The sequence below is a fragment of the Aspergillus ibericus genome (genome assembly GCF_003184845.1).
Source record: "Aspergillus ibericus CBS 121593 unplaced genomic scaffold BO80scaffold_60, whole genome shotgun sequence".
In the NCBI taxonomy this organism is placed as follows: Eukaryota; Fungi; Ascomycota; class Eurotiomycetes; order Eurotiales; family Aspergillaceae; genus Aspergillus; species Aspergillus ibericus.
The window spans coordinates 1-26,011 of NW_020292158.1; the positions used below are offsets into that span (position 1 = coordinate 1).

Sequence of the window (26,011 nt, forward strand, 5' to 3'; positions counted from 1 at the left end):
CACAGCTATGACAGACCAAGACCACTCCTATCGCCCCCAATCCCCTGACTTTTCGACCTTCCAATCCCCCATCTCTCCTCCTCCTCCTCCTCCTCCTCCTGTCGCTCCCCTCCACCATCTTCCTCCCCTCTACCAATTCGGCAATCCCCTCGCCCATCGCGCTTCCTACGACGCCTCGCCCTTCTTCTCCCCGCAATACCAGCAACCCCCGGCCCCGCCGACCAGGGTTCCCCAGCACTACCTCCCTCTAGACCCGGACATGGCTCGCCGCTCGTCTCGTATCGCCCAGGCGGCCGAGGTCGCCCCCCTGCCCCCCGCCAAATATGTGGATCCAGTGGTGGAAGAGGAGCCTCCCGAGGAAGAAGTTGTGGAGGAAGAAGAACCTCCCAAGCCCGCACCACCCGCTCCAGTCGAGGTCAAGACGAAGTTTCCGGTCGCGCGCATAAAGCGCATCATGCAGGCGGATGAAGATGTTGGCAAGGTGGCCCAAGTCACCCCAATTGCAGTCTGTACGTATACCTCAGTGGCAATTCAACACCCGAATGATCCTCACTAACCATTAACTACTCACAGCCAAAGCACTGGAACTGTTCATGATCTCCCTCGTCACCAAAGCCGCGAAAGAAGCCAAAGATCGCAATTCGAAACGCGTCACCGCCTCCCACCTCAAACAAGCCGTCGTGAAGGATGAAGTCCTGGACTTCCTCGCCGACATCATCGCCAAAGTCCCGGACCAGCCGGCCGGGCGCAAACACGACGACGACGGCAGTGATCAAAACGACCAACCGAAACGAAAGCGCGGCGGCCGCCGACCCAAAGATGATAGCGACTAGGGGGGGTGTAATGATGTTCTCTTCTTTTTCTTTATTTGCTTCATTTGCATACTGCTTGTTCACGGAATTTGATGGCGATATCTTTAGACCGGGCAGAGAGCGGGCGCATACTCTCAGGCGTTGCGGTGGTGGGCATGATATGATCTGGTTGGGCTTGCATCACGCGATGTGAATAGTTTGGTTATTCTTCTTTCTTTCTCGATGCTTGATTGCTCGATTGTCGTGATTATCTTAATGAGATGATCAGTAACGTGACTCCTATTCTATCTTCATTCTCGCTGCGCGTGTCACTTCTGACGCGTATACCCTCACTGCTCCCCTCCCTACCTACCGATAAAAAGTAACAAACAACAGAGGTGGGTCCGATTTACGCGTACTCGTATACTTCAGTCACTAGTCATTACACCGTACTCCGTACTCCGTACTCCGTACTCCGAGGTACTGCTGTAATCATGCTCCCAGTAACTACCCTTCCATACCAATAGACTACAACGACGTCCTACACATATCTCCACAAGCCCCACAGATAAGATAATGATCACGACAGAGCTCGAAAAAAACAATGACTACTACACAGTTCTACCCACCTACCAAACGCATACTCAGTACGGAGTAATCTAGTCTCGAAGATAAATATAACACGTGATATCTATATCCGGTCTAGCCCCATCCAACGAAGCATAACACAGCTGCAGCCAATCATGATCAAGGATGACGGGGGACCTAAGGCAGGCATGGCATGGCATGGCATAGATATCAGCCCAGGCCTATTTAGAGAAGGAGAATAGAACTGAGATCACGGCTATCGGCTAGACCGTGCTAGTTGAGTGACTTTGAGCATTTAGGATAGATGACTAGTAGCTTTGGGGCAGATGGAGTATCATATATATATTATATATATATATATATGTGTGTATACTCGATCTATACGAGAGACGGGAAGTGGTTCGGGATGGGCGGGATTCAGCGTCTTGCCGCGAGTAGAGAGAAGAGGAGGGAATAATACTATTAGATTGGTGGGTATAGATTAATATAAATACATATAGTATGAAACAAACAACTCATAACTCTCACATCTCATACTTCATCTCATCAAGATCGTAGATGATAACTAACAATACAATTTAATTAAACTAGGCGTGACCACCTCCCCCGATGTAAACGAACAATGTGCATGTTCTTGCTTAGCCCCCACGGGTATCCCTGGTATCTCCCCCCACATAACCGGTCGCTCCGCCGCACCCTCATCACCCACCGGCGGATGACACGCGGCACTAATCGCAGCGCTGCAATGCGTTGCCAGCGGCATATGGGCCCGAAACGGACGGGCCCCGAGACCCAGAAGGAGACCAATGCCCAGAATAAGCACCCAGAGGGCAATAAACATGGGCATCGGGGAGTAACCACAACTGCGGGACGAGTCGGCGGGATTCTTCTTACCGGAGATGTCGTACGCCTGGATATTGACGAAGAAGAGGCTCTGGGAGAGGAGCCAGTGGAGGATGGTGGAGAGGGTGAGGAGGGGGATGCTGTATCGGTAGGGCAGGTTGAGATAGTAGGTGGAGCGTTGTTGGCCCTGGGGCCAGGAGACGCGGAGGGGTCGGCGGTGGTGGGCGTAGCGGTTCCATTCGGCTGCGACGAGCATGCAGGTGAGGAGACTGTTGGCGAGAAAGTAGGTGATTGAGAGCACGAGTTGTGGGGTGTTGGCGAGGAGGATTAGGGCGATCATGTTGGCGGAGAGGTACTTGATCATTGTGTCGGTGCGGGTCTGTGCAAAGCCGAGGCGCATGGCGGCGGGGAATGAGTGGCTCTGTCTGACGGCGTAGACGAAGAGATAGATCGCGGTGATGAGACAGGCGAGAAAGCTGGGCAGGGTTAGGAGGTGGGGTTGGATGGGATAGTGTATGAACATACATGCTTAGGACGACGATCCAGCGTTTCCAGCTCGCCGCTTGATACCATCGATGGCGAGGGGGAAGAATAGTCGGGTAGATTTCGTGGGAGGTGGGCATGAGGGGCCTCAGGGCGTATTCGTTTGGCCGACTCAGCGAGATGGCCGGCCGACTCCAGGCTTGGGGTCCTCGGGTCATGTCTGCGTGGGAGAGGAGACATCGACCACGCGTGGTTGGATCCGGGCGAGTGAGAAAAGAGGCGAGAGCATCGCCCACCGTCAACATGAGGTCCGTTCGCTCCACCCGAGCGGTCAGCACCATGCAAATCACCTTGGTCAGATTGCAGAGGATCACGGCGATGGCAATGGGGGGGCTGAAGAAGAGCTGGCAGCGCTGTTCCTCCTCTTGCACCAGACAATGGGAGATTGGAACGTCTTGAGCGGTGGTATTATCGACCCAGAACTCTCGGATGCCGACGTTCGTCAGGTCGCCGATGCCGATGTACTCAAAGGTGATTTTCGCGGCCCAGGTGCTGTTGCTCCAGTGCGAGGGCGTGTCCAAGTACTCCCGCAAGGCTTCCTGCGTCGGATTGTAGGCATAATTGTACTCCACCAGGGTGAGCATATCCGAATACACCGGGCTGTCGGAAATGTAGTCCCACCACCCCGAGTTCAATAACTGGTAGAGTGAACCATCCCCCAGGGTGAAATACCATGGATCCCCCAGGGCAAGAAGGTTCGACTTGATATCCGGGGGAGTATGCGGGGGAATATACGAGATCAGATCCGAGGCCAGATCGGGCAAGGAGTAGTTCCACACGCGATAACTCCAGTACTCACTGAGCAGGGTCCAGTTCCCCGCCAGGATCTGCTCCTGGGAGACGCTGGTACCCTCGAGGCCTTGCAGATATTCATACACGGAAAACGTCAGCAAATCCGTGGGACGAAGACTGCTGGTGTTGTGAAAATACTGCCGATCAGCCACAAAGATGAGCGTGCCCAGCTGGGTATTGAAGCCCACATCGTACTGATTCACACACTCCTCCGTCGTCATGTTGGTCAACGACCCGTTGAAAATCTGGGCCTGGACGACGGCGGGATCCGACCCGATCTCGGTGAGGAAATTGTCCCGGCTGGTGGTATCGTTGCCAACCAGAGACTCACTTGGAGATAGATCATCGGGGATGATGAGCATGCCATAGTCGATGGTGGAAATGGACGAAAAGATGACCGAGTTATAGATCATGTGGATTGGCGTCGAGCTGAGCAACAGGAGCAGCCACAGCGTCTTCCGGCGGCCATCCATCACGGCAAAGTTGCGCAGACTGAAGGTCCCGACATCCAGCCATCGGGACTGGGCGTGCGCGCGATCGATGTCGATGCGAGACGGTGCTCCCAGGCACTGCATCACATAGCTACTAGCGCCCAGCAGGATGGTGCTCAGCACGTTGATGGCCACATGGAGGCCCGTGGCCCAGTGACTCGAGCGCGTGCAGAGGCCTCTGTATAGCTCCGCGGTTTGGAAATGGCCTGAATTGGCCGGTCGACGATACGCGAGGATCAGGGCCACCATCATCAGGATCAGGTTGATGGTCAGTATGAGCCCGGTAATCCAGGTGCAGATGAGCGCCCCTTGGATCCATTCGTGGCCTTTGTCAGGCTTGCGGAACAGCCCGTGGGGGGGCCAGATGGCAGACCATCGCGATCGTGGGCGGGGGTTTTGAGCATCGGGAATGGCGGAGTAGTGAAATTGCTCTCTTACTTCCCTCATTGTCACAGTGATATCTGAGTCTTCAAGGACTGGTCGTGCCAAATGAATGATCCGGGGCTCAGAGACCGCATAGCAAGCGCTCGATTGAGATGCCAGTGCGGCATCTTATATCGAGATTCGTGACCGATGAAACAGATTCAGCCTCGCGGTTAGGTAGCAGGGGATCGAAAAAGGGATCGAAATCCGAGCGGGCGTAAGACCGAAGGCCCCAGCACCGTCAGGTCCCTTCCAGATCGGTCTTGGCTGCCTCGAACTGGTCACCAAGTTGGGACTCGTTACGGCCCCCTGCCAGTGAAGCCGCGGATGTCAGCTTACTCTCACTGATCCCAACACACCGATCGAGGGGAATACTCACGATCCATCTGGTAGATCGATATGTATAGTACGGCGCATGTGCGCTTGCCGGCATGGTCCTTAACATGGCTTAGATCAAGTGTTTAGGTAGCTAGTATGGACTGGATCTGCAGTGGCTGTACATCGAGGTGAGTAGTGGGTTGGGTTGGGTTGGTTGCAGAGGAAATGCTTAGTTCAGGGAAACAACCCGCTCCTCACTTCATAGAGCCTCACTCTCAACCCATCCAGCCTATTATCATCACCCCCCGCTCCTGCAATTCATTTGGGATTTTTGTATGTTTTTAGAGACTTCGTGATGTTCTTGTCTCGGGTTTTGTTGCACGCCTCGTAGGCTTGTTGGCCTGAAACCTTGGGGTGATTACACAAGCAACTGGTCTTGGATGCATGATGTATCGGGACTAGGGATTGTTACTGTACAGCTAATGACCTCACTGACTTCAAGTCAAAAAACTATGTGCGCTATTAATGCAGCACAGAGTAGACATGCCGAACGGTCTCATGCATATTATCACATATCAGAGAAACTAACCATACATTGACTATACATATCCATCCTCGTAGGTCCCGCCCACGACGCCATAAGCAATAAACCGACCATTACGATGTTTCTTCAAAGGAAGCTGCACCGACATCTAGGTCGAAGTCTGGACTGAGATATCCAGCCTCTCCGAATAACGTTCCCCGCGCTTGCACGACCGCCGAGGTTTCCAATAGAAATTCGTACAGGATGACCACGTTGGTGAGGACGTGACCGAGGGTTGCCGTCCGGGGCTCTTCGTCGACCACCGCGGTGTCTCCTGCGTCGCTGGGTTCGTCCGCAGGTTGCGCTGGTTCGATGTCAGAGCTCGTTTCGGGGGTCGTGCCATCGACTGGGAAAGGTTGTTCCAGACGCTGGCGCAGTTCTTCGGCGGCAGATCTGCGTGCCGGGGAGGGGTCACGTGGCGGGCGGAAGGGAAGGTCGCGGACGGGGGAGCTCATGGTGTCTCGACTGGGGGAGGAGGTGACGGTAGTAGAGAAGTCAAGGGGTCGGGTGGACCGGCCGCGAGGCGATCCGTAGTCGGAGTCGAGTTGGGACAATGGTCGTTGGGAGGAGGAGCGGGTTGGAGGCTCGGAGTTGCGCTGGGAACGGCCAGAGGCCTTGACAGGTTCATCGTCCTGGTGGAGGAGATCGCGACGCGCGGCGACCAGAATATCAAAGTCAGGCACGTCCTTGCGCCACTTTTGAATCCGTTGCACGAGCTTCTGCAGCACCGACGTAAGGGCTGGTGTGTCATCGCTGGCCCACGATGGTTCCTCGTACGCTAGTTGGATGTGCTTGAGAAGGTTGGTCGAATGTCCTTCGCTTGAAGAGTCCGTCGTTGAGCTGCTGTAGGTGTATTTGGAAGGGTCCACGAGAAGCCAGCCATCAAGCGAGATGAGATGTGACGAGGCGATGCTCCCAAGGACCTCCGTCAACGCCAGGTTCACAATAACACTGTTCGTGAAAAAGTTCTCCAAGCAATTCAGTAGTTCGCGCACCATAGGGTCATCGTGTCGCAGCTCAAGCGGTAGGTTTTCTTCCGGGTAATCCTCTGCTGGAGGAATGCACAAACGGGCCTCGAGGATTGCCATGCCGTCTTTCAGGTAGTTGTCATATGCATCGCTCAACGTGGGGTCGTCAACGATCGATGTGGCCATGCCCATCAGCTGCTCCAGCTCCACGTTCAGCGCCCCAACGGTCCGCTGCTTAGCATGCTGCCCCGGAATGGTCCGGATCAACGACCGTGCAAAGGTGTGATGCCGCTGCAGGACGATGCTCATCAGCCGCAGGGTGGCCAGAACAGTCTGACGATTCGCGGACTGAAGTCCAAGTAGGGCAAGGTCTCTCAGATTGAAAAGAGACGGCGAGGGCCTGGCAGCTTCTTCCGAGAATGCGGCCAAGACATCGAGCGACTTGCGTCGGCTGGCAGACATACCTGCGTTCTTTCCGACTGTCGCAGGCTCCGAGTCGGATGGAGATGCAAGGAGGAAATGCAGAATCCGGTGCACCAGATCCTCCTGATGTACCGACTCCAGAATGCGATATAGATAGGTAAGGACAGCGGCAGTGGAGCCCCCTTGCACGTCGGAAGATTCCAGCAAAGACGGGTACCTGCATAGCTTGTGAGCAGTAGTTCAATAGGCTGACAATCAAACGTACAAGAGTTGCTCTAGGAAGAGGATCTGGAAATGGTCCAACAGCGAGCCGTTCACCTCAGCCGACTTGCAATGATCGATAGTATCCTGCCAAAACAGCAGGTACGACATGAACGAGTCCATAGACGGGCCAAGCAGAGGTGGCAGAGCAGTATCCTGCTGCGCATGGTCCGAGAGCGCAATGATGTGCGGGATCGTCTCGTCCGTGTTCTCCGGAAATGTCAAGCTTGCACCCAGGTTAGCCCAGTCTCTCACCCACATCATCTAATACTCACTTGCCCAACTGGCTATACAGCGCCCCCAGTCCAGTAGCCATCAGTGTAGCCAGGTCACTCTCGATCAACCACCGCTCAAGATTCTTAGACCGAGACGCCGTCTCAATCAGATACAGCAGACCGGTGCGAGCAAAATCACCCGCCCGGCCAGCATGATGCACATACTCCACCAGCAGATAGAACAACGGAAAGTCGCCCTTCCTCATGGCGCCAGCAAACTCCGCGCCGGCCTTACTCTGTTGATCGCGATCCTGATCGTCCGACCGCGGAGCGAACCATGCCGGAAGAATACTCGGCTGTAGACGAATATTGTTGGCCACACCAAACAAGAGTTCCACCAGTCTGCCTTCCACATCCTCCGAGTGCTTGTCCGCCAGTCGAACCAGATCCACCAACGCCCGGGCAAAGAGACGATTGTCGACGACACCATCGACCTCGGAGTCGATCAGGGTATTGAAGAAGACGGTCGCGGATCGGAGCATGCCATCGTCGTAGGAGGAGAGGGCGAGCTTGGTGACGGTGACGAAGATTTGCGAGGAGGAGGCATACGCCAGACATGGATGAGGAGCCGGGCCGCGGGATTCGTCGCTCAGGACGGAGATGAGCCGATCAATGCAATTGCGCGCGTGGACGGTCGCGGACTGCTCGCCGGAGGAGGTAGAGTTGCTGGAGCGCCATATTTGCTAGGGGGGGATGAGCGGTCGGATCGCGAGGGATTCTGAGGATGAGCCACGCACCTGAAGGGTATTGCAGGTCCGTTTAAAGGACGCCAATCGTTCTGTGGGAGTGGCAGCCCGAAAGCCTTTAGTAGACAGCGAGCGGGAGCCCCCGATGAGACGAGACCACTGGAGGGGTTAGCGGGTGGTGGGGGGGTAACGACACGGGGAAAACAGGCCAACATACAAAGTCCATGATTCTGTAGGAACCGCATGGTAGTGATAGTCCGCGGGGAGGACGAGAGACAAGAGGACGAGGAGCAGGCGGTGCCGGGGCGCATTTCCTCGATGGACGAAACCCCAAAAAGGGGTTAGTGTCGCCGGACCCGCTCCCTGCCCCATCGGGCCTAGTCGGAGCCTAATGGACTGCTATTTACGGCTTTCTAGTTTCCAGTATCAATCGACTCTACGGATTACTCCGTCCAGACATCCGCATCAGCCCATCACATAAATCTAGTCTCAATCTACATCACACGCAAAGCCTTGCATGTCCTTTTCAAGTGACGGTTTACTAAAACCCCTCGTTCGCCAGCGTCATTCTTCCGGGTCGATCCCCCGACACCAACCCCTCGAGATACTTGGTCATGGTATCATCCAACACCCCTCCAACAAGATACTTGGAAAGGAAATGACCGGCCAACTGACCCTGTGCAATAAATCCACATCGGATCACGTCCTCCACAAGTTCCGTAGTGGTGTGTTCTTTGATGGCTCGTTTGATGCGTCCTGTCGTAGTCGTGGTTAGCATCGAAACTACGAGAGAAATCTAGTCTGCCTGCGGAATGAAGGCACAGGTTGACATACGTCTCATCGAGCGATGCTCAGGCTTGCCGATCTCAATAACCCATCTTTGGACCGAGGAAATAGGGTATCGATTTTTGAGGCCGATCTCGTAGCCCCAGCTGCGGACCGTGTACGAGGTGCCGTTATCGAAATGTAGTACATTGACTGAGGTTGGTTAGAGGGCCCTTTCCTAGGTGAGATGCCGTGGCGGAGACATGCCTTTGTCGTTATCAGAGGAAATTTCAGTCTCCCCGATCCGAACGCCCTCCTTCTCGCCTTCTTGATACATGGTCGTTGACTCCTCGCCCGGACAGACAGGCTCGGAATCCGGGCGAGCTTCCTCGACCTTTCTGAGAAGCTGTTCGATGTCATATTTCTCCTCTGGAAAGGGTCAACGTTTGTCAACGCGGAAAGCAGCTTCGGCATCACATACTGTAGACGATGATCCCTTTCTCGAAACGCGCGTTGGCCGAGTAGGAGATGAGGAAGAATACGTCCACAAAGCCGATAAGGCGAATCTTCCCCGGCCATTGTTCGTTGTTGATCTTGATTTGCCATGGATGGATATCGCTAACGGAGGGTTAGCAGTGGTAGTTGCCGGTCTTCTTGTGAGCAAACATACCAGTCGCACTCCAGGGCTTTGTCATGGACAGATCTGCCAAAGACGGCCAGAACTCGGTGATAGGAAGCCATTTGGGATCGAAAATCTGAGAAGATGGGGTTGGCAACAAAAGGGCGCGCCGCCGCCAGTGTTATTGGGTTTTCTCCTTCTTCCTCGCGTCAGGAACTGGGCATCACCAGCTCGGCTGAAGGGAAAGCGGGGTAAACGTGGCGGCATGTCCACCGCTGAAAGCTGCGGACGACGGCTATTGCCAGGTGAAGCAGCGATAAGCAAATGCGGTCTGGACTCTGGATGGTGGATAGGTAGCTAACAAACCAGCCCCGACATGCATCCGGAGGCGAGGCGATATCCGCTATCCGCCTATCAACAAAACACATGCCTTCGGGGACCAGAGTTCTTGCCCCTCGGGATTCAGCCCCCGAGAGCCTCTGATTCAGCTGAGATGCATCCTGAATGCAGCCCTGTTTCATTTGGGATGATGTGTCAACTGCCATCCAGCGACACGCAACCCGGCGTGTGCTTACTGGTGGGCGGATCAATCGGAAACCAGCCGCTGCATGCGATGCCCGCAGATCGACGGCCAGACTGGCTGGCTGGTATCTCTCTAGGCCCGGCCCGTTCGACGCCTGGATATCCCCGATTCCCGCCCGTCAGCCTGCAGCCATCTTGGAAGGGATGGAGGCGATTGGGCAGAGCTGGCAGCATCACAGAAGCCGGCCTCGAGGGGATATAACTTGATACAACTTGGCACCGTGGCTATCATCTTCCGCTTGACACCAGGACCTCTGCTCCAAGCTTGTCATTTCCCACTGTATCTTCTCAGCGTGAATCTTTGCAAATCCTTGCCTTCTTGCAACGATGTTCCGTCATAAATTTGAACTGCCGTTGTTGAGGGATGGACATCGGTCCGAGAAGCACCCAGTCGTATCCATCATGCCACATGCTGATGACGACTCCGCCGTCGCCGATCATCCATCAGCCACCGAGAAGGCTCCTCCCCAGGGATTCAATCTTCTCGGAGATCTGCGCGATGCGGCCCTGAACTCGACCCTCGTTGCTGGCGCCAAGGATCTGAGAGACTCCACGAAGCGCGAATTGGACACAATCGGAGCCATCGTGAAGAAAGATGGGAGCTCGCGGGATGAGAAGCTTCGAACTCTCCTGCACCACCTTGTCAGATCTCGCAGGGAGGCCGAGTTGTACAATGATTTCGCAGACACGGCCGCCACGGAGGACTCCGATCTCCTGCTCAGCTCATTTGCCGCCCAGGTGAATGAGATTTCGGTTCCCCTCCGCATGTTCGACCTGGACACGATGAACATGGTCGATACGGGCTATTTTAACGAAGAAGACCATTACTGCATGCTATCCCATAGCTGGAAAGGAGGGGAGGTTGATTACGCACTCGTGTGCGAAGCTCAACGGGACGAAACAGCCCCCGGATCAAACGATAGCGACGTGACTGCGGTCCTCAACCTCTGCAACAGCAAAATCAAGAAAATTGCCGGTAGACTGGTGACGTTACTACAGGAAGGATCGGCCCCCGGACAGCCAATCCGGAAGCTGCTCGAGAAGTCTCTTGAGGCAGCCAGCTTAGAACGAAACCTGAACCAAAAAAAGAGGGAGCGAACCATTGGAGTCACAAACAAGAGACAGTCGGATCTGGAGGAGAACAACTATCAAAAATTATTGGATTTCCTTGGCGAGATGAGAATAATAAACAGTCTAGAAAAGCGCAAAGGCGAGGCACAGGAGCAGGAAAGAAAGGCTTTAGAAGCGTGTGCCAGCGCTGAATCATCTTATGAAGCCAGCAAGTCCGAGATGGGAAGCTTCCGGTCAGACCGCAAACTATCCTATGCGATCGACGACTTGTCAAAGGCTCTGCAGCAACGAAGATCGGCACGTAAGCTGGAAAAGTCAATCCAGCGTGCGAAGGAGGTGTATGACACCCGGCCCTTTTCAAAGACGGGTAGAAGATACATCTGGCTGGACAACTGCTGCATTGACAAGCGACAGGCTGCTGAGCTATCCGAGTCACTGGCCCGCATGGGGGAGTGGTACGCAAACGCCGACTTTTGCCTGGTGCATCTGGATACCAACTGGGACAACAACGAGTGGCTGGATGAATGGGATTCGTGGTATGAGAGCCAGCCCGAAGAGTCCCGAGTGGTAGATGGTACAGCGAATTCAGATCACTCCGAAGATGACCAAAAGGGGGTCAGTGCCGACCAAGCTGCAACACCTAGACGCCAGCCTGTGGCGCAATTTGAGGACATCCAGGACTGGAAGCCAGTATGGGCTACCCGGGGCTGGACACTGCAGGAACTCGTGCTCAGCAAGATGACCTTTTATGTCAATGCAGACTGGAAATGGCTATCGCGGCCGATTGATGTTTTGGGCACCTACTACCACTTTTGTCCTTTCGTTGACTTTTATACGCGAAGTCTCCATCATGTTCAGAATTGGGAGCAGCGAGACATCGGAGCAGATCTGGACGAAGTGAACGCTTCGATGAACAGTGAGGACATCGAATGGGAGGAGGAAACCACGACCGCAACAGAGGTAAGTTTGACTGCCTCTTGTTGAGGTACTATTGTCTAACCTTGATCAAGGGGATCAATGTAAAGAGCATCATCGGAGCTCTTGAGCTTTTCAATTTCGTGGTACCCAAGCAATTGGAAAAGGAAACGGCCAGAGCTCGGATCAGCTACTCGGTCCAAGTTGCCGTCAAGGCAACTATCGATCAATCGACCGACGAGGCGTCGGAATACCGCAAAGCTATAGACCTGATAATCGAAACGATTTTTGCTGATGTGCCCTATGAGCAGCTCTACGTCGGCGTGTCTCGGGAAAAGCGAGTGAAACAGACGATAGATCGTATTCTGGGAGCCCTTGCAAAAGCAACGAATGAACTTATTAGACAGGACCGCCGAAGTATCGCCAAATTCAGTAACGTCGAAGGCCTGAGCACCTGGGCTGATGGCACAGAGAGGGACCGTTTCTCTGCCCATAGCGTGATGATGTTGGCATCACATCGGGAATGCACCAAGCCTATCGACAAGGCATACTCGTTGATGGGTGTCCTTGGGGTGCAATTCCCGTCATTCCATGCTGAAGGACTTACCAAAGCCCTTTCCCGACTGCTGGATGAAGTGGTGATCACCTCCCATGATGTTTCTGTGTTCAATTGGACGGGCAAGTACAATGGCAGTCCCTTGCGAGGACGGTCTCTCTATTCGTCAAACATTACCGCTTTCCAGACCGAAGGCGAGCGAGATCAAGCGCGTCCTGATGTGGATGGCGAAGTCGTTCGTTTCTTCCGGGCTAATCGCCTCAAACTGAATAAAGTCGCCAGAGGCGTTACTAAGCTGCTGCGTGAGGCCATCGAGTTCGTCACCGTGTTTAGGCCAGAAGAGGCTATGGTCAACGTGCTACTGGAACTGGTTCAATTCGTCAGGGATCACGACCTGAAGACTCTGCAAAGCTGGTTGGGCTCGCCTGAGCTTGTTGCGGCATTGGCAAGAGCCGGTGAGTTTGCCCAGGCAAAGACCAAGAAAGAGAAAGAGCAAAAGCAAAAGCAAAAGCAAGATCTGCCGAAAGATCAGGGAAGGTCTTGGGGGAAGTTTACCGCGCCGCTACCAGCCCTCTCCAAGGTGCCCACCTGGAGGGAAGATCGTGCAGATGACGACGACACCAATAATGAAGAACTGGGAAGCCTGGGACAAACAATCCAGGACATTGTCCCTCAAGCCTTAAGAGGAGACTTGAGATGTGCCGATGAAAACAATGCCTTCTTGGCTGCCGAGCTTGAACCCCGTCCACACACGATGAAGAACATCACTAGGAGTGACGCGCGCGACCGGCCCATAATTTGTCCCAACCCCATTGTCATCAACAGTTCCGGGATCAAGGGTGTGTTCGATATTCAGCGTGTCGTGGTGAAGCTGCTGCTGCCGGATGAGCTTCGCACGAAGGTCAGAAACGCGGCCAGCGACGACGAGAAGATCGACGGGTGGTGTACCATCAGCACAGGATTTGCTCTCACGATGGTAGCATTTTCCTGTGAGCGACACATCCTCAGCAAGCAACTGGACCTGGGGGATGTAATCGACCGAACCGTCTTGGACGAGCCGGATACTCAGGACAGAGAACTGAACACCCCCAAGCAGAATTCGGCTCCAGGCGATGCTTCAAACGAAACACCAAACACCGAAGGCACGCCATCAGGTGCCAATGGTGGTACCCCGACAGACAAGCCACGATCAAGTATGCAGGACGCAGACAGCTCAGGAAACGGCACCCCGCCCAAACTCGATAACTACGGCCGTACGCTCGAACAGAGGAAAGTATCTCGAATGATCGACTTTGTCACCGAGGCCAATCTACACGCGATAGCCGGTGAATGGGTCCTAGCCCGGTTCTCCGGTGCAATAGGAGCCAAATGGTTCCTATGCCGACTGGAATTAGGATCCGGCAACGAGTACTACGCCCGTCGCATCGCCACCGACGAATTGAACTTCGCCAACGCCATTCCCGAAAAGGGCCTGGTTGAGTTCTGGGACACCTTCCTGCACGATAAATGGATCACAATGTGTGACATCCTGAAACATCACTTGGATGCGCGAAAGGCCGGCAACTACGCATCCTGGCTCCATGACAATCTCATGGGAACTTCCGACAGCAGCGAGTCCAGCGACGACGAGGACGAGACGAACCAGAACTCCATCAAGTATGGCGGCTTAACCTCCACCGGAAAGTTCTTCAAAATGGTCGGTTGGGGTCTCCGGTCTGCGTTTGATGAGATCTGGGCTCAACATTTGGATAAACATCTTGAGGAAAAAGCTTTGGCGAAGGTGCCGCCGATCCTTCATGCCGCTATAAAGGATTTGGATGCGGATGAGGATCTTTTTCCTGTGATGTTTCACTCGGGGAGAGATGTGCATTTCTTCTAAATTGGTCTCGGTCAATGATCTAGCCAGGTCGGTGCCAGCCGTTAGATATCAGTGTTCCGTCGTAGATAGTGTGGTAGCTGTGTGCTTGGAATTTTGTAAACTTTGAATCCCGTTTAAGTGACGAACGCAACTTTCATGGTTCCTTCTTTAGGGATGTCGTCAGTATCCTATTGAAACTCGCTAAGCATACAACAATCAGGCCAGGGCCGAAATAATAACATCTATTTACTCGCAGTGGCCCATCAAGTCAGAACAGTTGACAATTCACCATGTCCAGTTATATTTCCTGTACAGTTTGACAAACTCCTCCTTCTCTCGCACATCCAAGGCCACCCGCCTGGCCCGACCTAGTCGAGCAAGCGAATCGGCCACATGGTTTGGCACCTGCTCTTGAAGGACCAACACGTGGTCTTCCCTAAAGGGTTGGCCATCATTGCCATTCATGCCGCCAGGCGCGTCCCCGTGTGGCTCTACGACAGGCAAATCTTCCGCAGTGACGCCAACGACTGCCTGTCCAATGCGGACCCGAATGAAGTGACTTGGCCGACCCAGTAGACGCCACAACCAGGTAAAGTAGGTCCCCGGTACCGGAGTCATCAGCTCCTTAGGATCATGGCGCAAGGTCACAGGGAAGATTTTGGTCCTGTGAGGAGCGCTCAGGAGGGCTGGGCTTAGCGGCAGGACGCCCTGCCCGTTTGTGGTGGTGCATTCTGGAAACAGGGCGATAGACCTGTTGGGGTATTTCTGTATGATAGAGAAGAGGCTGACCATACGGGCATTGGGCTTCGGAGTCGGTTGTGGGTCGGCAAAGGCGCGAAGAATCGCTTGCCAAAGAGACAGGTGCTCCACTTCACCGGTGTACGGATAGCAGGCCACGAAGACAGGATTGAAGACGGCCGCCAAGTAGAAGGGATCGATCGGAGAGGTGAAGGAGGAAGCAATGACAGAGCCGGGGCCAGGTAGACGATTTTGGTGCTGTGTGCTACCGAGGGTTCTACTAACAGACGGGTCAGTTCGGATTCTGAGATAAAGTCGGACACTCTTCGGAGCAGCAAATGCAGGCCACTAACCCTTTTCTGACTCCGTCTACTTGGAGATCAATCCACCAAAAACTGGGCACAGCCAGAATGAGCCATAGAAAGCCTTTCCTGACTAGCGATGGGAGGGGTAGCCAATGAAAGACCATAAAATAGGCGAGGCATATGGGTATGAAGATGAAAAGACGGAACCAAAACAGGGTAACCCATACAATCAACTTGGGGAAGCCAAGCGGCGGAGGAGGGGGAGGGAAAAAGGGCGCGACTCCGGTGCCTATAGGTGACTCCTTGGTTAGTGGGAACGACAGCTGAATGAGGGGCGGCGGTGCGTACCTCGATCACGGAACTGCGTAAATCTCTCCATGGCAGGTAAAAATTGGAGTCGGGTCAAGCAGAGGATTAGTGAGCTCGCAAAGTGGACATGACCAGGCTATGACAGCCGACTGCCGTGGGTTTGTGTTGGAAGTGACTGGTGGGGAAATGCTGATAGATAAAAGAAAAAGAATGACTGGTAGATCACGAACACGCTATCTTATCAAAGCCGATAGTACCAGATGAAAGTAGACGAGCGAGGTGGTGACCGAGAATGTGCTCCAAGCTGGTGCTTGTTGACGGAGGTTTCACATGCGACTTGCTGAAGGCAAGAGCTGCAGCAGCTGAGAGCTAGCCTGATCGGGCAGCCGAGGTTGCTGAATCAGCTAACTAGCTCACCGCCCGCGGCAATATACATCCAGCGTCGTCCAAGTGAAAGTGAACTCTTATTAACTCCGAACCATCTATATCAATCCTATTTACATCATGTGAAAGTGAAGTCGCGTCGTTTATATATACAAGTCCCAATTCCGTCGTCATATCTCCTCGTCACTCTCCGTCTTATCCGGTTGACGAGGAGGAAGTCGGAACATCCATACGGCGACGCCCACCAGCGTAAAGGCAGTCGCCGTCATCATCCACGCCAGTCCGATCCACGGACCACCGATTTCCAGACCGATCTGGAATACTGTCGTGATGGACAAGCTCGCAATGACGTTCCCCACCGACTGCAGAACCTCAATAATGGTGAAGAGACGCGCCGTCTCATCGCGGTGCACCAACGTGGTGATTAGAGCCCGGGTCAGGAAGACAAACCCTGACCCAGAAGTTTGAACTAGAAGGCTTGGAATCAGCACGGCAATGCTGGAAGAGAGCCCAATGCCCAAGGTTCCCACGGCCAACAATCCGATACTAATGCGCATAAGCTGGAGGTCCTTCTGAGTCGGCTTCATGGTCTTCAGCAATTGCCGGGAAATGGCCGGCAGAATAAATAGGAACAACGGAATGGTCAATGCTGGCTTGAACGACATGAGAAAGTTCGCTTCGGCCAAGGTCCACTTGAACCGCGTGGAGATGTACTGGACCAAGAACCAGGACGAGCCACGGCTGAGCCGGTAGACAAGAAATGCGGTGAGAAGCAGCATGATCTGCTTGTTTCTCAAAATGAAAGAATAGGGCGCCAGATAGGACCGGAATCGGTGTTTCACCATAGCGAAGAAAGGTCGTTTCGTTGTACTTGTCGTAAAAGCGGCCTCGCCGTCCTGAATTGTCTCTTCGTCGCTGAATACCTCCCGCTCTTGTTCCTTGCTCGGGACATCCTTATACTCGGAGTTCCCCGGGGATACTTGGCTCATTTCCATGCTCGGTTGCTTCCAAGTCGGCTGCGATGGTTTCACCGGCATTGTCTCCGGTAGCGACAATGCAAAGAACATGCCAATAACCGCCAGACCCCATCCCAGCAACAAGGGTAGCCATGGGTCTAAGGACATCATCCAAGAGCTAGCAGCGCTGGACGCAAAGTCGGCCCCCATGCTAGCCACACCGAATCTGAAGAAGATCGCAGCTCTACATTTTGTGAGCAAGGGCTCGAGCGGTGCTGACATGGCACACATACCTCTCCTCCTCTGTCGACACATCCGACATCATCGTCCAGATGATAGCGAACGCCACGACAGGGCCACCACCAAACAACCACGCCAAAGATGATGCCCATACGGTTCGCAGCGGGAAGACGTTGGGGAACCACATAACGGTAAGCTGCATAATGCAATTGAGGGCAAAGCCGGGGATGCTCAGACAAATGGTGGACTTTCGTCCTCGTCGATCTGCCAAAAGACCATATGGAATTGCTAGCAGAGCACCTGGATCAAAAAAGGTGAATAAACGTCGTCGCCCGGATGTCAAGCAAAAAGAAGCGCGAAAGGGAGGCCGCTGCACGGGCAAGCTAGGACATAGCCTGGTCCGAAACAGTGGTGTCGTCGGCACCTACTCAGAATTCCATCGAAAAACTCCATATAGCCCTTCACGGCAGCCAGATCCTGTTGGACCGCCTTGACCTTGCACATTTCCTCCGGGACCTCCCCGTCCGCCCCGATCTGGGTCGGGTCATATTGCGCGTAGTATTCTCGACAGGCGATGGACTCGTATATGCGGGTGACGGGACCATTGGACATGCAGATGCCGACTTCGACGGCCAGGATCATAGCGAAGAGGGTGACCATCAAGCGAAAGCGAATTTTGCGATTGGCTTCTTTCTGGGCGTCATACTGGTCGGGCTCCTCCTGGACGGGCGGCGTGGTTTCACCCGAGGCGAGAAACGGGGCATCCTCGCGGTCAAGGGGCTCATTAGACTCGCGAGGCATGGTGCATTGCCAGTCGAGGGAGAAGCGAAAGGGAGGAATATACGACGGGATTACATATGGGCGCCAGAACCCGATCAAATACGTTCATTTAAGCGGTGAACCCGAAGTCTCGCCATGAAACCCGATAGGGGAGGGGAAAGGAGATTGGAATGAAACCGGGCAGGGGAGAGGCCAATATAAGAGGGCCGGGCCCGCCCCGAAGATTAAAAATGGCACTCCGCCTGAGGTAGTCGAGACTCCACAGGCAACTGAACCCATTAGTGAGACTAGTCCACGGGGCCAGTCACGTCCCCTATTTGAGACAAGGAGCCTGGAGGGTTTGATTTAATTCTGCCCTTCTTTCTCCCTCGCCCGTTCCGCACGCATCCGGGGAGTGAGAGTGAGAGCCACCACCTAGCAGCATTCGACACTTCTGCCTACAGCGCCTAGGCAACATCCCAAATATGTACACCACCAAAGTGATGACCAAAAGGCCACGCAAGAGAATCTTATACACGAGGACACCACCAGCCTAGGGCTTACTTTATGCACTGCCGACCCAGTAAGACGTCGCGCCAACCACTCAACCATCCTAATGATCGGACCATCGCATTCGATTGGTCTTCTCGAACCGGACTTCTGCAATTGTCAGCGGGCGGTACGTAGATGGCCAATAGCCAATCGCCAATCTCGGGCGGGGATGGGATATCCGGTCGTCAGCGGGCGGGCCGGTCTTTCAGGGGGAAGGGAAGGGACGGGAACTCCTGACGAGATGGCGATCTGTTCGATCCGTCTGCCTGGAACAATACGGAGTAACCCAACCCTTTTTCTGGAATACTTACTGTAATTAGATGGGGAGTTAGGTAAACTTTCCAAATTGGCGCAGTGGACAGCACTTATTCATTGTTCTTAGTTGAGATCCTCCGGGAAGTGAAGGATAATTATAACTGGATTCTAGTTCTCTGTACACGGAATCAGGATAGATTACATGTCCAAGTCACGAGTCACAAGATAATATAACTTAGTCGATTGGAGATTAATTTCATATACGGAGGATCCCTTCCTCTTGTTCGTGTTCATTTCCGTCCATCCTTCCATCGATCCTCATTTCCTCGTTACATCACATCACAATTGCAAGCAAGGAACACTACTCCGTACTTATCTGGCAGAACTTCAAGTAGAGTGGAATAGAGGAGAGAGGAATTTCTTAAGGCAAGTTAACCGGGCCCTGGTCGGAGAAATTACGAGTGAGCGAAGTAAGATAGAGACAAAGGAAACATGAGAACATCTGTGACAGGATGGGCCAGACACAACCAGGATCACAACTCAACCCAGCCTGACCCGATAATTATATATTGGCGCAATGCGCGTGTAAAGAAAGTAAGAAGGTGAAAAAGAAACCAAGGAGGCAAGGAAAAGAAAAAAAAGTAGATATAAAGTATGGTCTAAAAGAAAGGTAAGAATGGTACTCGGTAGTACCTGAATCGAATGTAATGAGTAAATCGTAGAGACCAGCTCTACGGCACTTCCTTGTCCCCCCTCTTGAGTTCGCCGGGTACGTCGATCGCCCCCTTAATCCAGTCCATCGATGCGATCTCGTCCAGGCTTTTCCGTTTCGTACTCCGTTTCAGTAGTCCCTCCACGCACTCGCGCGCACCCTCCAACTCCTTGCCCTTCTCGGGGTCCCATTCGCCGTCGCTATCGGCGTAGCGGTACCAGGACCACTCGACTCGTGCGATGCGGTGGGGCGTCCGCGCTCGGAGTTTGGCGGGATCGCCTCGGGTGCCGGGTAATGCGTCAAAGGGGAGCCGGTTCTCCATCATGGCGTACAGCAACACACCCAGCGCCCAGGCATCCGTGGAGCGTCCGTCGTAGGGTTGTCCCATCAGGATCTCAGGGGCCGCGTAGTCTTCGCTTCCGCAACGGGTATGGAGGAGGGGGCTTTCGGGAGGCTCGGGTATTCGTCGGGACAGGCCCAGGTCGCTGAGGGTGATGACCGCTCGGTCGTAGGTGCGCCAATCCGTGATGGTTTCCATCGATTGCATCGGGAGGTTCACAAGGACGTCTAACACAAGATCCTGTCAGTCTGGTTCAAAACAAATAATCACTACACTCACTCTCAAGTTTGATATCCCGGTGGACGATAAAGTTTGCGTGAAGGTAGCGTACAGCCGCCACCAATTCGGTAAAAATACGACGAATGGCCTGCGGGCTCATTGGCCGTGGACTCGATGAGGCCACATCAAAAAGGTCTCCCCCGGGGCAGTAATCCAAAACCAACAGGGCGCGTTTGTCGTCGCTACCAAATGCTTTCAGCTGTACCAGTGACGGGTGATTGACCGATTTGAGGATTTCGACCTCGCGCTTGAGCGAGACCTCGAGGCGCTCCTCATCCGCACCACCAGCCGGTCCGTACTCGATGATCTTGACGGCAACTAGCTTCTGGGTAGCCAAGTTCACGTCTTGAAGACTGGAAATGGTGCTGTTATCGTCACTTTCCCGTCGTTCTATGCGTGCAGCAAGGCAGACCTGACTGAAGGTTCCATGACCGAGCTGCCGCAGCTTGCGATATTTGCGACGCTGCTGCGTGCGTACCGAGCGCACCGAGTATACCTCGTCTGGACCACTTGTCAAGGGCGAAATGACGGGTTCGTTATCGCTGTCGTCATATCCACTGCGGCTGCTGCGTGGGGGCGTCGGGGGCCGAATCGTTGGTAATGCAATCCCACGATGGATCGCCAGATACTCTTCCCGGTGTAAGTTGTTGCTCGAGTCGGTGCTGGAAGATGAAGTGATCCCCGGTGGCACACCTGTTCCGGAGACCGCGATGGGTCGCGGCTTGACGGGAACGGCCCGACCGGGGGGTACGTATTCACTGAGGCTGCGGTTGCGCGCATGTTTCGAACCGGATCCTTGGTGAGGTTTTGTCGGGGACTCGATCGGTGTTTCCGACAGCTTATCCGGGATCATGTACTGCTTGCTTCGTGGTCGGGCTTCGCAAGGGCCGAACATTTGTGATGAGTCGCTGAGTCGCAAACCGAGGCTAGAGCCGCTTCGAGAAGCCGTCGAGGGTGTCCGCGACAAGGATTGAGAGTTGCGCCGGGGAAGTTTCCATGGCGACATACCGCCGATTGGCGATGGCAAGGGGGTGATGTCTCCCATGGCCATGAGCTGGGGGGAGGATATGAGGGAGGCAGGAGACAGAGAACCCCCGCTGGTGGGAGGGCCGGCGAACAGACCCCGAAGGCTTGGGGTGCGACGGGGCAAGCTGCTGGACGAGATACTGTGGTGCACAAGCGAATCCGGTTCCCTCGGAGGACTCATCTGGCTGGCGTTGGACAGATCGGTGCGAATGTGAAGCGACGGTACGGGATGATGTGGGAAGGAGTGATGCACAGTTGCATCGTGCAGTGGACCTGTTGGATATTGACCGATATATAGCGGAGGAGTCTGGAAACTCCCTTTGCCAGGGATTATAGAAGAAGCTGCACCAATTTCATTGTCACCCGAAGCCGTTGGTTTGCTGGCTCCGTGTAACTCAGGTGGATGGACAGTCGATCCTGACCTGTCGGTCGGTTGGGCCGAATCCGAATGGACCATCGAACGAAAGAGCCGGACTATCCTGGATTCCTGTTTTTTTGAATTTTTATTTTTCTATTTGTAGCACCAGAGAGAGCCCGGGGTTGGCAGCACGGATAGTGAACTATGATTGCGGGCGAGTTCGGGCTAATCCCTCGGGTCAACCTTAAGCAAACCGCGTGGGCGTACTTGGCACTAGACGAGGCCCTGGGGCCAAAGGGAAACAGGAGGCGAAGGGTGGTGATTCAGTGCATCAGCCGGAAGAAAGATTCGGGGAGAGAGAGAGACGAAATGAACGGAGAGTAAAGGAATGGAAGAAGGGGATGAGAAAGGCTAGAAAAAGGATCGGACGGCGGGAGGGGAACCGCGCAGTTCTTCCCAGGCCTTAAAAGCCAAACTGAAAACAAGTCGAGAGTACTTCCAGCTCGGCGCTGATGACGCTGCAGGAAAAATCCACGCGGGGTCAGCTGATAAACCGACTGCTTCGAGTCTAGCCGCCACGAGGAAAGGCGCTACCCCGCATTAAGTAATACCGTTGGCGGAAGGGCCAGAAGAGGAACGGATTTTGCCTGCTGCGGTTAGCGACGACGGCCTCGGCCCTATCGCAGCTGTCGCTGACTCGCTGGATCACGGTCACGGTCAGATACGGGACGCGCCACCAGCTGATAAGTTCGTCTCTGAATAGATTAATATCCTCGCAGCACGGCGTCAGCCGTGGGTGCGACGAGATAGTGGCCTTTTTAAGTTCCAACGTGATCAATCTTATCACTGAATATTAAGGACGGTCCAATTTACATTATTTGCAGGGCCAGTGCCTTGCAGGTCGCAATGCATGGTTGGTAACGGGGCTGATGATCTGCCAGGACGCCTCTTTCCTTGCCTCTCAACAGCCACGATCGCTTCCTAACCCAAAAAGTGCCAGTCGTGGTTACCGAATCGGGTCCGATTGAGGCACTGCGCTGCCGAAAAGAAATGTGGTGGTAGAATGCGGGAGGTGACGCGACAATCATCGGATCGTGGTATTACCTGTCACATCAGTGGCGATCCGATACAGTACAGAGTAGAGCACTTACGATAGCCCATACTCTATAAAGATATACGAAGTACTCCGTACACAGTACGAGAACTGTCAGAAACTCTAGGTATGGCAGCCATCCTCTTATCAACCACATTTTTCATGTTGCCCGGTTGCGGGCTGCTACAATCCAGACAGCCTGGATCCGCCGGTGTTTGAAACTTTGAACTGCTAATAGCACCCTGCAACAAACCAATTAGTGTGGCCAGCTTAATCTCGTTAATTTCCTATCTGCTCGCGATCATTTGACGCACTGTGCACATCGCCGCCCACGCTACTGTAGCGCGTGCACTAGTCGCCCGCTCTGTCGTCCACTCGAAATTGGACCGAGTCCATCCTGATGTCCTGTTTCAGGGTTTGGCGACGGATCGACGCGCTGTGCCCGAACCTACGTAAGCCATCCGTATTATCATTCCGGGTTACTTGTTTCGATGTGGGTTGTCAGTCGTACACATACACAGTACACAGTAGCGATCGTTCCAAGCTCATCGCCGGATGAAATCATGGATAAGCCCGACCGCCAAGACTAAACCGGCTGTCAGGACCTCAACAATCACCGGGCGGTTTCCCGGTCCTCGGGCTTCCGTCCAATCTTCTGTGACCTGTCCAGTTGAGAGAGAGGCCTTGCATGTGCAGAATCTGCGGTTGAGCAGCTATTCTCCGGACATGGAACCCATCTCATTTCCAGGGTACTCGTCCATGGTACGGATACATTTGATTGACGGGATTTGATGGCTATCATTCCTTGACCCCTGTGTTGGATGGTGTAGGTTGGTTGGGGATGCGACCGGTTTACTCCGAAGCCATGGGAGGATCCGTGTGCCCAGACGCTAGCTGATTACCTTGTCGGATCCGTGAACGCAATTCTGCGGCATGCCAGCGTTTGCGCCTTCTGGCAATATGCTGTCTCGGTATGCGTGTCTCGTGCTACAAGGATGAAGTCTCCGTATATGGGTATTCATCTCTATTAATATCTTGCTCGTCTTCCTCCCGGTTCCATCAGACTTTGCCTTGTTGCGCTCGATGCCTAAGTATGAGCCCGGAATTTGTGCATGCGCGGCACCCGGGCAACCTGCACTCCTGTGATGACACTGCATGCATGTCGCTTCCCCGATGCATGGCATTGCTTCCAGTTAGGCATCACTCGGCCCTTACTGAACTTGCAATACGAAATGGGCTAGCGTTCATTATTATTGATCGTCCGTAAACCATGTATCTACAGGATACTTTGAGTTCATCGCATTCAAGCTGTCAGCTAATACACAGCCGGTCCGGAGCGGTTGACCGCACCAATGGCCTGTTCAATCGTGATAATATTGACCGGCAGATTGGGAAGAATGCCCTCCAAGATGACCTACTGAATCGAAGTCGCATAGGTCGAGGGTGACTCGATCGTGTTGTTGGCAATGACGCGTAACTGGCATCACATCAGTCATTGATTACTCCGTACATCCTCTTGGATCGCCCGGTTACACATTGTAGTTGAGATCCAACAGACGGAGCGCGGTGCTAAGCACCACCCCCGAAGTACGAATTCCGGACTTCATCTGATCAGCTATGAACTTGATTGGGTTCGATCAGCTTACCAGTATCACCGTGTCGATCTTCTGGCTACTGAGGATCTCCTCGAGCGGATTGCCAGCCCCGGCGTAGTAACGGGCTTTTTGCACCACCACATCCCAATTGTCGAGGGGTTTGAAAGCTGGATAGAGTTGGGATACGGGACTCGACGCTGTCAGGTTGCCTAAGGCAGCGACGGCCAAGCCGAAGGGACTGTCGCCGATTTCTGGGCGCTGAACGTTGGAATAGTAAACGCGCGAGAAGATGCTCAACGGAGGAGGCTCCTGCTTGTGCACACTGTCAATGCGTTGATAAGGTCCAGTGACGCGATTGCTGCTATGCTTACGTGTTGATCCAGGTCGCGACAGTGTCAATCCATGCCTCTCCGACCGTGGTGGTGTTCACCGTTGCAACCAATTCATTGACCAGATCGAGATTGAGCACCGCATAGTGCTGTCCGAAGCTGAATGAGGCATTGGTGACGGTGAGGGTGATATTAAACGAGTATCTGGGGGAGGTGGTGAGAGCTTTGGTGGCGAGAAGCGCCAGACACACTTAACGAGGAGAACATGGTGATGCTTTCAATTAATATTTCGCAACACAGCAGATTGATGAGACGGGCTGTGATGTTGCGGTGTTTATGTACATCCATCTATCAGTGAGCACATCTCACTCAGCGAACTATTGGGACCAGCACATCATTGTCTTTTCGACCGATTTCACTAGTGACTGTTCTTGTTGCAGTAGTGCAGGTGGCCTGCTTGAAAATTGACTGTCGCTTTGACCATGCTCATCACAACTCTTGTTTGTTCGTACCAAGGTGGATGACGTTGCCATTTTTTACTGCAGAAAGGAAATATGAATAGCAACTTGGTGCAACTGCATCATTCTTAAGGGGTCGGAATGGAGCCGATCTCCTGCAGATCCCAAGTGGGCCGCTAAAGCTTAGGCTCGTTACTATTCCCAGATGCCATGAAGATAGAATGAGCAGGATTATCATCGGATAAGGCTCGATGTATGTTGACAGGCACAATGGTCGACTTTCAGTGCGAATACAATTCAATCGTGGATGTAGGAGTCAGCCGGTAAAGTACGGAGTACCGAGAATGTGATAGGAGGCAGGTAGCAAACACTACTCTCAGATTACTCAAGCCTGACACTTAGGCAACCTTCTCACGACCTGCAGCTATACCACAATAATGGTTTATTCCAAATCCTGCACTATCACTCTTCAAGCCACCCCCATATCATTACAGTCAAACCCAACACCGAAACCAATCTCCAATCCCTCCCACACATACTCTACTAATCCTACTACTGTATAGTCACCACAAACTCATAACCAAAAAAATTTCCCCTAACAATGAACGAACCCAACCCCGGGAGCACCTGTGGGATAACTGTGGGGAGCAGCCCTGAATAGTCTTTATCCGCCCTCTCCACAGAGCCACACCACACCACCTCAATCAAGGCTGCCAGTTGCCACATCCACCCACACCCACACCCGTCCTGAATTCTTTCCCGGTGGCCCGCTTTACTTTCCCCGGTGACACCCAGGCCTATTTAAAGATCTCATCACGTACCATGTATAAGAATCCATAAATTGGAACGATGGCTGTGCTAATCCCCTAATGGGTATGGATATGGGTATGGTTCTTGGCTTACCCTAGCTATAAGCGATGCGGCGATCAACCTATCTATAGATTATGGTGGTATGGCAAGGCTGGGAAAAGT

The 26,011-nt window shown here is 53.6% G+C and overlaps 10 protein-coding genes across 10 annotated transcripts; 3 read left to right on the forward strand and 7 right to left on the reverse strand.

Moving 5' to 3' along the window:
* Positions 1-1,178, forward strand: nctA (negative cofactor 2 transcription regulator complex subunit BUR6). Its single transcript, XM_025717208.1, has 2 exons — positions 1-509; positions 574-1,178. The coding sequence occupies exons 1-2, from the start codon at positions 8-10 to the stop codon at positions 831-833; spliced, it is 762 nt and encodes a 253-aa protein (XP_025570547.1). The 5' UTR covers positions 1-7; the 3' UTR covers positions 834-1,178.
* Positions 1,179-1,854: 676 nt separating this feature from the next.
* BO80DRAFT_429210 (uncharacterized protein) lies at positions 1,855-4,762 on the reverse strand. The gene is made up of 2 exons (XM_025720414.1): positions 2,748-4,762; positions 1,855-2,698 (listed from the first exon to the last, which is right to left on the reverse strand). Exons 1-2 carry the CDS (start codon positions 4,493-4,495, stop codon positions 1,945-1,947), a joined length of 2,502 nt encoding a protein of 833 aa, XP_025570548.1. The 5' UTR covers positions 4,496-4,762; the 3' UTR covers positions 1,855-1,944.
* Positions 4,763-5,231: 469 nt separating this feature from the next.
* BO80DRAFT_417128 (uncharacterized protein) lies at positions 5,232-8,247 on the reverse strand. Its single transcript, XM_025718209.1, has 5 exons — positions 8,203-8,247; positions 8,037-8,144; positions 7,300-7,982; positions 7,029-7,250; positions 5,232-6,980 (listed from the first exon to the last, which is right to left on the reverse strand). Exons 1-5 carry the CDS (start codon positions 8,209-8,211, stop codon positions 5,447-5,449), a joined length of 2,556 nt encoding a protein of 851 aa, XP_025570549.1. The 5' UTR covers positions 8,212-8,247; the 3' UTR covers positions 5,232-5,446.
* A 144-nt stretch (positions 8,248-8,391) lies between these two features.
* Positions 8,392-9,835, reverse strand: BO80DRAFT_497122 (uncharacterized protein). Its single transcript, XM_025724061.1, has 5 exons — positions 9,421-9,835; positions 9,232-9,368; positions 9,018-9,179; positions 8,820-8,963; positions 8,392-8,741 (listed from the first exon to the last, which is right to left on the reverse strand). The coding sequence occupies exons 1-5, from the start codon at positions 9,489-9,491 to the stop codon at positions 8,527-8,529; spliced, it is 729 nt and encodes a 242-aa protein (XP_025570550.1). The 5' UTR covers positions 9,492-9,835; the 3' UTR covers positions 8,392-8,526.
* A 134-nt stretch (positions 9,836-9,969) lies between these two features.
* On the forward strand, positions 9,970-10,338 carry BO80DRAFT_429213 (uncharacterized protein). Its single transcript, XM_025720415.1, has one exon. The coding sequence runs from the start codon at positions 9,983-9,985 to the stop codon at positions 10,151-10,153; it is 171 nt and encodes a 56-aa protein (XP_025570551.1). The 5' UTR covers positions 9,970-9,982; the 3' UTR covers positions 10,154-10,338.
* Positions 10,097-14,587, forward strand: BO80DRAFT_238125 (uncharacterized protein). Its single transcript, XM_025714522.1, has 2 exons — positions 10,097-11,982; positions 12,033-14,587. Exons 1-2 carry the CDS (start codon positions 10,279-10,281, stop codon positions 14,370-14,372), a joined length of 4,044 nt encoding a protein of 1,347 aa, XP_025570552.1. The 5' UTR covers positions 10,097-10,278; the 3' UTR covers positions 14,373-14,587.
* Positions 14,588-14,636: 49 nt separating this feature from the next.
* BO80DRAFT_366735 (lysophosphatidic acid acyltransferase LOA1) lies at positions 14,637-15,773 on the reverse strand (the record flags this gene model as incomplete). The annotated part of the gene is made up of 3 exons (XM_025716257.1): positions 14,637-15,366; positions 15,443-15,683; positions 15,743-15,773. The coding sequence occupies 3 exons, from the start codon at positions 15,771-15,773 to the stop codon at positions 14,637-14,639; spliced, it is 1,002 nt and encodes a 333-aa protein (XP_025570553.1).
* A 375-nt stretch (positions 15,774-16,148) lies between these two features.
* On the reverse strand, positions 16,149-18,477 carry BO80DRAFT_429216 (putative MFS transporter). Its single transcript, XM_025720416.1, has 3 exons — positions 17,712-18,477; positions 17,337-17,583; positions 16,149-17,287 (listed from the first exon to the last, which is right to left on the reverse strand). The coding sequence occupies exons 1-3, from the start codon at positions 18,082-18,084 to the stop codon at positions 16,258-16,260; spliced, it is 1,650 nt and encodes a 549-aa protein (XP_025570554.1). The 5' UTR covers positions 18,085-18,477; the 3' UTR covers positions 16,149-16,257.
* A 1,103-nt stretch (positions 18,478-19,580) lies between these two features.
* On the reverse strand, positions 19,581-21,663 carry BO80DRAFT_459106 (putative protein kinase; the record flags this gene model as incomplete). The annotated part of the gene is made up of 2 exons (XM_025722328.1): positions 19,581-20,128; positions 20,181-21,663. The coding sequence occupies 2 exons, from the start codon at positions 21,661-21,663 to the stop codon at positions 19,581-19,583; spliced, it is 2,031 nt and encodes a 676-aa protein (XP_025570555.1).
* Positions 21,664-24,071: 2,408 nt separating this feature from the next.
* Positions 24,072-24,848, reverse strand: BO80DRAFT_449428 (Isochorismatase hydrolase; the record flags this gene model as incomplete). Its single annotated transcript, XM_025721744.1, has 5 exons — positions 24,072-24,134; positions 24,193-24,258; positions 24,304-24,574; positions 24,624-24,785; positions 24,838-24,848. The coding sequence occupies 5 exons, from the start codon at positions 24,846-24,848 to the stop codon at positions 24,072-24,074; spliced, it is 573 nt and encodes a 190-aa protein (XP_025570556.1).
* Positions 24,849-26,011: the final 1,163 nt, after the last annotated feature.